The sequence below is a fragment of the Mustela nivalis genome (assembly GCF_964662115.1).
Source record: "Mustela nivalis genome assembly, chromosome: 4".
Lineage (NCBI taxonomy): Eukaryota > Metazoa > Chordata > Mammalia > Carnivora > Mustelidae > Mustela > Mustela nivalis.
This window is the reverse complement of record NC_139023.1, coordinates 126,959,547-126,972,306: the sequence shown is the minus strand read 5'-3', so window position 1 is coordinate 126,972,306 and position 12,760 is coordinate 126,959,547. Positions and strand designations below refer to the sequence as shown.

Here is a 12,760-nt window from a genome sequence, read left to right as displayed (position 1 = left end):
AAACCCCTGTGTTTTGAGATAACATGGCATAATCGTTTAATTTTTTTGCATTGTATTAGCAGGTAAATTACACCTGTTACATTTTTTCTTTCCCAGAAGGATTTAGGGATCAAATAATTTGGTCTCTGTGAGAAAATGTGAGGCTGAGACAGATTGCTGAGTAGCCTGTGTGTTTACAGGATGGATGTACATGTCTTTAAATTGGGGACTGTTAGTATTTTTTATTAATCTCATTTGAATATTGAAGACAAAAAATTAAACCTTTTTTAAAAAGCTTGACTTTACAATTTGTGATAGAACATAAAGGAAAAATTATAGTAAGGCCCACCTCTCCCTCACTATTTAACCAAGGTTTTGTAAAACTAGGACCAAAATTGTAGCTCTAAGGCACAAAATTATATTTTCATAATTTATTAGAAAAAACAAAATTTATTAAAAGGAGTTGTTTACAAGGTCTTCCTGTTCTAAAGTATCACAGTCAGTCCTGAGGTTGTACCCTCCCACCACCCCTTCAGTGTTTTTGGAGGTTTTCAGTATGTGACTAAGCATAGCAGGTTATAATTAATGAGGTTTTTTGTAGTTCTAAAGTAGTTTAGACTCCAGAAGCTTTTTTCACTTGCAGACATTAAAATGCGAACAGCTCCTCTGCTCTTCCTTTTCTACAATTTCCTTTGTATCAGAGCCTATGATTGTGAAAAAGGGACATAAAGTAGTAATCTTGGATAATGGACATTAATTTTGTTCACAATATCTAGCATGATATATTGCTTTTATCCTTAAGATCCTTGAGTCACTTTTAAATAAAATCCCCAAATTAAGGCTGCATGTCTAATAGAGTTTGCTGTTAGAAGACTATAGCTAACCTTTTCAAACAAATATGTTGGATCCAACTTTTGAAAACATGGTATCTTTTTATGAACGCATGGAAAAGGAGACTCAGTCCTTTTGATTACTTACAGCATTCCGATGTTTGTGTCTCAAAGGGATATGGGGAAGTCATTCTGTAGTAACTGACGAAATACTTGTCAAATTGCAAAGACCATCCATTATTGTCTCCTAAAATAAAAATCAGAGAGCAGAAAAGTTTAAGAAAACAAAAAATCTGGTGTGGTTGGGAAAAATAGTTCTTCTCTTTAAAAGAAACAAGAGATTCTCAGACTTAGTAAGATAAACATCATCTGGGAGCTTGTTGACAATGTATATTTCTGGCTCCCCCCCCCACCCAGAGGTCCTGATTTTATAGGTCTGAGATGTGTCCCCAAGTCTCCACTATGGGCACTGTAGGTGCCTCTTCTGTAGGTGAGTCTTCTGCAAGTAGTATTTGAACCACATTTAAAGAAACAGTACTTTCTTAAGTACTGAAATATAGCACACTGTTCCTAGATTATTAGTTATGATTCCTTCAATAATCTTCTGTCATTTAAATTGATGTTGGAGGTGTGTTGACATGGATAGACAGTCATGGCTGTTAAAGAAAAGAAGAAAAAAATAACATGCTCAGCAAGATTGCATTCCTTTTTTTTTTTTTTTTTTAAGGGCACTATGGTGTCAGGGATGGTTTTAAGAGGAATTCTCCTCTGGGGGGGGGGGGGAGGAGCAAGATGGTGGAGGAGTACGAGACCTAAATATCATCAAGTCCCAGGAGTTCAGATAGATAGTTATCAAACCATTCTGAACACCTACAAACTCAATAGGAGATCAAAGAGAAAAAGAGCGGCAATTCTAGGAACAGAAAAGCAACCACTTTCTGGAAGGTAGGACATGGGGAGAGCGATATACAGGAAGATAAATTGCAGGGGGAGCAGGGTGGCTCCCGGGAAGCAGTGGAGCACAAAATCAGAACTTTTAGAAGTCTACTCCACGGAGGGATGTCACTCCAGAGGCTAAGCCGGGGGTGCAGCCCTTGTGCGGACAGTGTGGTCTCACGATGCATGGGGTCACAAAAACACCAGGGGTGTCTGAGTGTTGCAGAACCCCCAGGTATCAAAGCAGGGAATCCAGCCGCAGAGACAGAGCTGAGGAGTGGGCTCTCAGCTCGGGGTTACCTTAAACCCTGATCTGAGGCAAAGTCAGGCCACTGCTCTTGGAGCAGAGACCATACAAGTGGCAGATCCAGGGAGACCACTTCCTTCTGTGGGAGGAGTGGCATGGGAGCACGCTGCAGGAGTCTGCTGGGTTTGAAAGCTCCAAATGGGGCTGTATGCCAGAGATAGAAATGTTCAGTCACAGGCTGGGTGATGGGTGAGTACTCCTATTCCATCCCTTCATCATGTTTATCCTTATTTTTGACTATATATATATATATATATATATATATATATATGAAAGTTTTTCTTTCTTTAAAATTTGGGGAGGCAGTTTCTTCTAAAAGACCAAAATACACCCCAAATCAAGTGTGTGGCCCTATTCTATTCACCAGTCTATGTATGGCCCTGTTCTATTCACTATTTTTTTCTCCTTTCTTCTCCCCTCAGTTTTGGGTCTTTTCTGATTTGGATATTGTATATTTTTCTGGGGTCTTTGTTACCTTTTTAGTATTTCTTATCTGGATAAAGTGACAAGGTGGAAAAACTCACCTCAAAAAAAAAAAAAAAAAAAAAGAACAAGAGGAAGTACTGATGGCTAGGGACCTATTCAATATAGACATTAACAAGATGTCAGAACTAGAGTTTAGAATGACAATTATCAAGGTCCTAGGTAGGCTCAAAAAGAGCATTGGAGATACTAGAGAATTCCTTTTTGGAGAAATAAAGTCCCTTTCCAGATAAATAAAAGAACTAAAATCTAACCAATTTGAAATCAAAAAAGCTTTTAATGAGGTACAATAAAAAATGGAGGCTCTTGGGGTTCTGGGTGGCTCAGTAGGTTAAGCCTCTGCCTTCGGTTCGGTCTCAGGGTCCTGGGATCAAGCCCCACATCGGGCTCTCTGCTCACTGGGGAGCCTACTTCCCCCTTTCTCTCTGCCTGCTTCTCTGCCTACTTTTGATCTCTCCGTCAAATAAATAAATAAAATCTTAAAAAAAAAAAAAACGGAGGCTTGGGATGCTTGGGTGGCTCAGTGGGTTAAAGCCTCTGCCTTCAGCTCAGGTCATGATCCCAGGGTCCTGGGATAGAGCCCCACATCGGGCTCTCTGCTCAGCAGGGAGCCTGCTTTCTCCTCTCTCTCTCTGCCTGCCTCTCTGCCTACTTGTGGTCTCTGTCAAATAAATAAATAAAACAAAACAAAACAAAACAAAACAAAATGGAGGCTCTTACTGCTAGGATAAATGAGGCATAAGAGAGAATTAGTGATATAGACCAAAGGATGGAGCATAAAGAAGCTGATAAAAAGAGATATAAACAACTACTAGACCATGAGGGGAAATCTAGGGAGATAAATGATACCATAAGATGAAATAATATTAGAATAATTGGGATCCCTGAAGAAGAAGAAAGAGAGAGAAGGGCAGAAGGTATGTTGGAGCAAATTATAGTAGAGAATTTCCCTAATTTGGCAAAGGGAATAGGCATCAAAATCCAGGAAACACAGAGAATACCCCTCAAAATCAAGAAAAATGGGTCAAGACCCCATCATCTAAGAGTAAAATTTAAAAGTCTCAGTCACAAAGAGAAAATCCTGAAAATAGTTTGGGAGAAGAGATCTGTAACATAAAACTGTAGAACTATTAGATTGGGGGCACACCTATCCACAGAGACCTGGCAGGCCAGAAAGGACTGGCATGATATATTCAGAGCACTAAATGAGAAAAATATGCAACCAGGAATACTATCATTGAAAATGGAAGGAGAGATAAAAAGCTTCCAGGACAAACAAAAATTAAAAGAATTTTTAATTCTTTTACAGTCCTACAGGAAATATTGAAAGGGGTCCTTTAAGCAAAGACCCTAAAAGTAACAGATGAGAAAGGAACAGAGGCTATATACAGTAACAGTCACCTTACAGGCAATAGAATAGCACTAAATTCTTATCTTTCAATAGTTACCCTGAATGTAAATGGTCTAAATGCTCCAATCAAAAAAAAAAAAAAAAAAACCCAGGGTATCAGAATGGATAAAAAAATAAGACCCATCAATATGCTGTCTGCAATAAACTCATTTTAGACCCAAAGATACCTCCAGATTTAAAGTGAGGCGGTGGAAAACAATTTACCACACTAATGGACATCAAAAGAAAGCTGGGGTGGACATCCTTTGATCAGGTCAAGTAGATTTTAGGCCGAAGACTATAATAAGAGGTGAGGAAAGACACTATATCATACCTAAAGGGTCTGTCCAACAAGAAGGTCTAATAATTTTTAATATTTATGCCCCTAACATGGGGCAGCCAATTATATAAATCAATTAATATATAAAAATCAAAGAAATGCATTGAAAATAAAACAATAATGGTAGGGGACTTTAACACCCTCTTACTGAAATGGACAGATCATCTAAGTAAAAGATCAAAAAGGAAATAAAATCTTTAAGTGACACACTGGACCAGATGCACATCACAGATATATTCAGAACATTTCATCCCAAAGCAACAGAATACACATTCTTCTCCAGTCCACATGGAACATTCTTCAGAATAGATCACATCCTGGGTCACAAATCAGGTCTCAACCAGTACCAAAAGATTGGGATCATTCCCTGCATATTGTCAGACCACAATGCTCTGAAGCTATAACCCAATCACAAGAGGAAATTTGGAAAAAACTCAAATACATCGAGGTTAAAGAGCATCCTACTAAAGAATAAATGGGTCAACCAGGAAATTAAAGAAGAATTGAAAAAAATCATGGAAACAGATGATAATGGAAACACAACTGTTCAAAATGTTTGGGACACAGCAAAGGTGGTCCTGAGAGGAAAGTATACAGCAATACAAACATTACAAAGAAGTCAGAAAGGTCTCAAGTACACAGCCTAACCCTACACCTAAAGGAGCTGGAGAAAGAACAGCAAAAAAAGCCTAAACCCAGCAGGAGAAGAGAAATCATAAAGATCAGAGCAGAAATCAATGAAATCGAAACCAAAAGGAGAGTAGAACAAATCAACGAAACTAGGAGCTGGTTCTTTGAAAGAATTAATAAGATTGATAAACTCCTGGCCAGACTTATCAAAAAGAAAAGAGAAAGGACCCAAATTAATAAAATCATGGATGAAAGAGAAGACATCATAACCAACACCAGAGAAATACAAACAATTATAAGTACATATTATGAGCAACTATACACCAGAAAATTTGATAATCTGGAAAAAATGGATGCTTCCCTAGAGACATATAAACTACCACACCTGAACCAGGAAGACATAGAAAACCTGAATAGACCTATAACCAGTAAGGAGATTGAAGCAGTCATCAAAAATCTCCCAACAAACAAGAGCCCAAGGCCAGAGGGCTTCCCAGGGGAATTCTACCAAACATTTAAAGAAAAACTAATACCTGTTCCGAAACTGTTCCAAAAAATAGAAATAGAAGGAAAAATTCCTAACTCATTTTATGAGCCAGCATTATCTTGATCTCCAAACCAAAGATCCCTTCAAAAAGGAGAATTACAGACCAATATCCTTGATGAACAAGGATGCAAAAATTCTCATCAAATACTAGCCAATTGGATCCAATAGTACATTAAAAGGATTATTTACCACGAACAAGTGGGATTTATTCCTGGGCTGCAAGGTTGGTTCAACATCCACAAATCAATCAATGTGATACAATACATTAATGAAAGAAAGAACAAGAACCATTTGGTCCTCTCAATAGAAGCTGAAAAATCATTTGAGAAAGTACAGCATCCTTTCTTGAGATCAAAACTCTTCAAAGTGTAGGGATAGAGGGTACATACCTCAATATCATCAAAGCCATCTATGAAAAACCCACAGTGAATATCATTCTCAATGGGGAAAAACTGAGAGCTTTTTCCCTAAGGTCAGGAACATGGCACAGATGTCCACGATCATCACTGGTATTCAACGTAGTACTAGAAGTCTTAGCCTCAGCAATCAGACAACAAAAAGAAATAAAAGGCATCTGATTCAGCAGAGAAGAAGTCAAACTCTCACTCTTTGCAGATGATATGATACTTTATGTGGAAAACCCAAAAGCTGCACTCCAAAACTGCTAGAACTGCTAGTGTCAGGATATAAAATCAATGCACAGAAATCAATTGCATTTCTATACACCACAGAAAGACAGAAGAAAGAGAAATTAAGGAGTTGATCCCATTGCACGCAAATACATAAGATACTTAGGAATAAACCTAACCAAAGACACAAAGGATCTGTACTCAGAAAACCATAAAGTACTCATGAAAGAAATTGAGGAAGACACAAAGAAATGGAAAAAAATGTTCCATGCTCATGGATTGGAAGAAAAAATACTGTGAAAATAACTATGCTACCTAGAACAATCTACACATTTAGGTCAATCCTTATCAAAATACCATCAATTTTTTTCAAAGAAATGGAGCAAATAAACCTAAAATTTATATGGAACCAGAAAAGACCCTGACTATCCAGAGGAATGTTGAAAAAGAAACCAAAGTTGAAAGCATCAAAATTCCAGACTTCAAACTCTATTACAAGGCTGTCATCATCAAGACAGTATGGTACTGGCACAAAAGCAGACCAATAGGTCAATGGAACAGAATAGAGAGTGCAGAAGTAGACCCTCAACTCTATGGTCCACTAATCTTTGACAAAGCAGGAAAGAATGGCAATGGGAAAAAAGACAGTCTCTTTAACAAATGGTGTTGAAAAAATTTGACAGCCACATCCAGAAGAATGAAACTGGACCATTTCCTTATATCACACACAAAAATAGACTCAAAATGGATGAAAGACCTCAATGTGAGATTGGAATCCATCAAATTCCTTGAGGAGGACACAGGTAGCAACCTTTTTGACCTGAGACACAGCAACTTCTTCCTAGAAACATTACCAAAAGCAAGGCAAGCAAGGGCAAAATGAACTATTGGGACTTCATCAAGATCAAAAGCTTTTGCTCAGCAGAGGAAAGGGTCAACAAAACCAAAAGACAACCAACAGAATGGGAGAAGATATTTGCAAATGACATATCAGATAAAGGGCTAGTGTCCAAAATCTATGAAGAACTTATCAAACTCAACATACAAAGAACAAATAATCCAATCAAGAAATGGGCAGAAGACATGAGTAGACATTTCTAAAAAGAAGACATCCAGATGGCCAATAGACACATGAAAAAGAGCTCCATATCACTCGGCATCAGGGAAATACAAATCAAAATCACAGTGAGGTACCACCTCACACCAGTCAAATGGTTAAAATTAACAAGTCAGGACATGAAAGATATTGGTGAGGATGCAAGCTGGTGCAGCCACTCAGGAAAACAGCATAAAATCTCCTCAAAAAGTTGAAAATATCAACTGTATGACCCAGCAATCACACTACTAGGTATTTACCCTAAAGATACAAATGTAGTGATCCAAAGGGGCACATGCACTTGAATGTTTTATAGCAGCAATCTCCACAATAGCCAAACTATGGAAAGAACCTAGATGTCCATCAGTAGATAACTGGATAAAGAAGAAGTTTATATATATATATATATATATATATATATATATATATATATATATATATGAAATCTTGCCATTTGCAACGACTTGGATGGAACTAGAGGGTATTATGCTAAGTGAAATTAGTCAATCAGAGAAAGACAATTATCATATGGTCTCTTTGATTTGAAGAATTTGAGAGGCAGGGTTGGGGGTCGTGGGGGTTAGGGAAGGAAAAAAATGAAACATGATGGGACCAGGGAGGGAGAAAAACCATAAGAGACTCTTAATCTCAGGAAATAAACTGAGGGTTGCTGGGGGTTGGGTGGGAGGGATTGGGAGGCTGGGTTATGGACATTGGGGAGGGTATGTGCTATGGTGAGTGCTGTGAATTTTGTAAGACTGATGATTCACAGATCTGTACCCCTGAAGCAAATAATATATTATATGTCAATAAAAATAAATAAATGAATAAATAAATTAAAAAACTAAAAAAGTAAAAAAAAAAAATAAAAAAAGACAAATTCTCCTCTGAATGCTTACATATTTTCTCATCCAAATTTTCCGATTTTGATATTAAACTCCTGTATCATTTAAAAACCCTCAAAATAGTAAAAGTCTTTCTCTTGAGAGAAAGAAAGAAAATAATTTTTGTTCACAGAATTCCTTATGACCTTTTAGTTACAATCACATGATAAAATAGACTATGAATGGGGGTGTAGGGACAGCTTCTCTGGAGGTCTTTGCAGATAGCACAAGCCTTTACCTTACTGGGAGAGTTCAAGTGTGATCCTTTCCAGAGGTTCTAAAATTTTTTGGTAATGTTGTCAGGACTCTTTAAGGATGCATAAACATATGAGTGGTTGATAAAAACTATAAAGTTTATCCTGTTTTTATAAGCTAGTGTTAAATCTAGCTTTGATTTTTTTTTTTTTAAGATTTCATTTATTCATTTGGGAGAGAGAGAGACAGAGATAGCGACAAAGATAGAGAGAGCAGGAGTGGGGAGGAAAGGGAGAAGCAGGCTCCCTGCTGAGCAAAGAGTCCAACTCTGGGTTTGGTCCCAAGATCCTGGAATTCTGACCTGAGCGGAAGGCAGATGCTTAACTGACTTGAGCCACACAGGTGTCCCAAATCTAGCACTGATTTTATAAATTATTTCTACCATAGATATGTAATTCAAATCTGAGACTTGAATGCAGATATTAGAACTTTGTATAGTTGCATGGATTGGATGACATTGTCTAGATCATATCCATGGTTCCAGCTCTGATCAGAGGACTTCCAAATTACAGCTCCAGCCTGCACTTTTTCTACTGTGATAATACATGCTCAGTTTACTACGGGCATCTCAAATTCAACATTTCTAAAATGCAACTCATTATATTTTTCTATATAATCTTGTTACTCCTCCTAAATTATCTGGATTGGTGAATGGTCTCCACAATCTATCACACTGCCTGAAACTGAAAGGTTAAATTTCTGGGAATTTGCTCATGTCTGATGAAATATAGTTTGTATGATTTCTCCTCTTCTCCTGGCAATTTTCTTATTTTTTCACACTCATTAACGCCTCCATGAAGATCATCTTTGGAAAAGGAAATGCATAGTACCATAAATGCTATTTATACTTGTAAAATTAGACTTCCTTTTATAAAGAAATCCCAGGAAAAGTGAAAAATTGGAGAGATTATTTAAACATTGTTTTTAAAATATTCTCCTTCCTTTAGCATGCTTCATTAGTTTTAAAACTCTTTATTTTGTCTGACTTTATTAATTTTATTTATTAATATATTGTAATATATAATTATATTATATTATATATAGCTAATATATAATTATAATATATATTTTAATAATATATCATTATTATATAAAATAATTTATTTGTTACGTATATAATTATTTATTTATTTAAAACTCTTTATTTTATCTAATTTTTTTTTGTCTGATTTGTCTGACTTCAAAATAAAGGTAGCAAAGTAATAGAATGGTATCTCAATTCAGAGGGAGATAAGCGATGGTCCTTAAGTTTATCAACCACAGACGTCAGCATGAGATCCCAGCTTGGTACCAGTAACTAGGTGGCCAGGAACAACATCTTACAAACAGCGAATACCAGCCATCAAATACCAAGGAACCAGTTCAAGTTGCCTCCCCAGCCTCTCCCATGATGAGGATGACATTTCAGGCAGAGAAGCAGGAAGAAGGGAGGAAATTGGAAAGATTGAGCTTGTATAGACAAATAGAGACAAGTTATTGAGACCAGGGTGGATTTTTTGCAGTTTGATCCTCCTCTTTCTATAGTGGGTTTAGAATGCTTTTGTGTTCTTTAGAAGTTGGTAATTTAAATCTATGTTTTCCAGAACTCGAGCAGCTAGGGTTCTTGTTACAGATAAGTTTCTACCATTTGGATGCATGCAAGTGAGACTGGAAGTTTGAGATACCGGTCCTGTGGGTATCTAGCATGAGCTGGCGCAGTTACTGAAGCCAGGCTCAGCGTTCATTTTTCACAGGTAAATAGATGACTAGCACTAGAGAAACACTCGTGACTAGTGGCAACAGCAGCAGATGCTTCCTGATCTTGAACTTGTAATGATTGTGGTTTTTTTCCCCATTCCTGACTCCTGCTTCTATAGCCTTTACAACTCTATGAACACCTTCTTCTTTGTATGAAATCTCTTTTTCTTAAGGGCTCCCCCTGCAAACCCCAATCTAGAGTGGTTTCTGTTTCCTTCTCCCAGAGGGGATTGCGGATAGCAGACTCTCAAGGATGGAAACATTGAATTGATGATCTGACCTGGCTGGTTTTGAAGATAAAGGCAATACTGTTACTACCAGAAAATAGGACTCTCAAAGGTTATGGAACACTGTGACAAAGAAGTTACTTAAATGATCACTTATGGCTTCTTCATGACATGCTTCTTAGAAGGCTACACTCTGGCACAGTGGTTGTTATGATAAATCATTAGAATGAAACTGGGGAATTTCAAGGGTTTTGTAATAAGGCAGCTATGGAGATGTCCTGGAGAGATTAATGCAAGGAAATGAGAAGCCCAGAGTTTAACACTATTAGTTCGAAAAAGTTCAAAGAATCAGGGATCTTCCATGACCACTCTAAGATAATCTTATCTCTTGTGATCTCAGAGTTGATGTAACCTCAAATCAGATAGAATCTGATGCAATGGGTTACCAAGGTTACAGTAGAAGCCCAATTCCTGTGTTGTTATCTCCTTTAAGTGAACATCAGGATACTGATTTGGGAGGAGAGAGACCCTTTGAACTGTAAAGAGACATTTAAATGTGTGGAGTTGAATTTGAATACTCCAAATCCCAACCCCATGCAATCTCTCCCATCAGCATAAGCAGCTCCCATCCTTGGTCCCATGACTGTAGTTGGAGACACGTTAGTTACTTTACTTGAGGTAAACAACTTGTGATGTCTCTCCAGGTCCCACATTTTGAGCTTCTTCTTTGACTCCCAGCCTATTATAAACACACCACAGGAGCCAAGCATAAGTTGTACTTAAAAAATGAAGATTGACATACCAAAAGATTTTGCTTGGGAGCAAATGGGAGACTTGCTGACGCCCACTCTTATAGCCTTACTGGGAATTTTCTAAGTATATGATTTCTGTTCAACATACCTATAATGGGAACTGTTTTATGTGTTAAACCCTGATACAGAGACTGTTTGAATTATTGGATTAAAATATGGTTTAATTGTGACTGGACATTTACAGCATTTGGGGAGCTTAAGTGGAACCTCATGAGTGATGCCAAGGTAGTGCATTTTTTCTGAAACGCTGAGCTTCAGTGTAGTTGACTTTTGTGGTTTTGCTACAGAAATGACACTTTTCAACATTTTTCTGCATCTCCCATGTGGGTTCTGTGGACAGGGTCAGGAGCCTTACAAAAAAAACCATACTACTCTTCTGGGCATCAGAACTATTTGTATTGCTTCTCAGCCTTTTGGCTAAGATTAAGTGCAGAATTTTCTATTTGTTTCCTTGGCTGTCAGGTTTTGGTTTGTGACATTGTCTTATCCCCCTTTCCTGGTCTGGCTGTGTTTATTGGCTTTTTGGCAAGTTTTTACTTTTAAAAACTTGGTTCATATCTTTGGGTATAAGAAAGGAAAATTCTGTGAGAGATTTGATTCCCCCATTTTATTTATTTATTTATTTTTAACGTAAAAAGGATTTTACTTATTTATTTGTCAGAGAGAGAGAGAGAGGGTGCAAACAGGAGGAGCAGCAGGCAGAAGGAGAAGCAGGCTCCTAGCTGAGCAAGGAGCCTATTGTGGAAGTTGATTCCAGGATCCTGGGATCATGACCTGAGCTGAAGGGAGACGCTTAATTGACTGAACCACTTGGGTATCCCTTGATTCCCCCATTTTAACAGAGAAATTGAGTATTAGCACTTAGCACTAAGAAAACTTGTACTTAGCAATTACCTTAGGTACTTTATTTTGTCCACATAACTCTCTTTGATCATTATTGTCATTTCCATTTACAGATGGAAAACTGCTTCTAAGAAGTTGAAGTGTAACAGATTATTAAAAATTACTAAGGAGTGAAAATAATAAAATTATTTTCATATTCTCTTTTCTAGGCCAAATACATGATTTATCAGTTGATAGTCTACCTATAGAATTCCAACTTTTGTGTGATGTCGGCTTTAAATACCTAGTTATTGCTGTTTATTACCTATTTTTCTGTTTTCTATTTCATTTCCTTCATCGAGGCTCTTACATCAGAATTGAATGAACTATACAAAAATTCATTAAAATAACAACCAGAAATAGTTATCAACTGGAATCTATGTCCATTGCTATTGTTACTTATGGAATCAGTGAAAGCATTGTAAATCATTAAAATATTACTAAAAATTAATTTAAAAACAAATTAATTTTCACATGATTTATTTTTAGACATTTATAAATGTTATAGATAAAACAAGTAAGATAAATCATTTGGCTCTGGATATGTTGAGACAGTAATTATTTTTATAAGCAAGTTTGTTATGTATCTACAGAGCAAGGGACGCAGTGGTTTGCAAAGGTCTGAAGACTTTCTCCTTGCAGCCTGCCAGCGCCTTATTGGCTTTGTAGGAGGAGGATGTACACACCCCATGTTCATGTTCATGTTCCTGACACGTGGCCCAGACCTCAGAAAACAGCCATGGAAATCAGGTGAGGTGACAGCATTCCAGAACACAGGGCTGTTTCTGTGGTTAGT

General features: G+C 37.2%; 1 protein-coding gene across 4 annotated transcripts in view; it reads right to left on the bottom strand.

Moving 5' to 3' along the window:
* RXFP1 (relaxin family peptide receptor 1) overlaps window positions 1-12,760 on the bottom strand; it is a 100,792-nt gene that overhangs the window by 42,120 nt on the left and 45,912 nt on the right. For all 4 annotated transcript variants that reach the window (XM_082727789.1, XM_082727790.1, XM_082727791.1 and 1 more), the window contains exon 3: window positions 958-1,056. In XM_082727789.1, coding sequence (XP_082583915.1) covers window positions 958-1,056 — 99 coding nt within the window. The remainder of the gene's footprint in view (window positions 1-957; window positions 1,057-12,760) is intronic.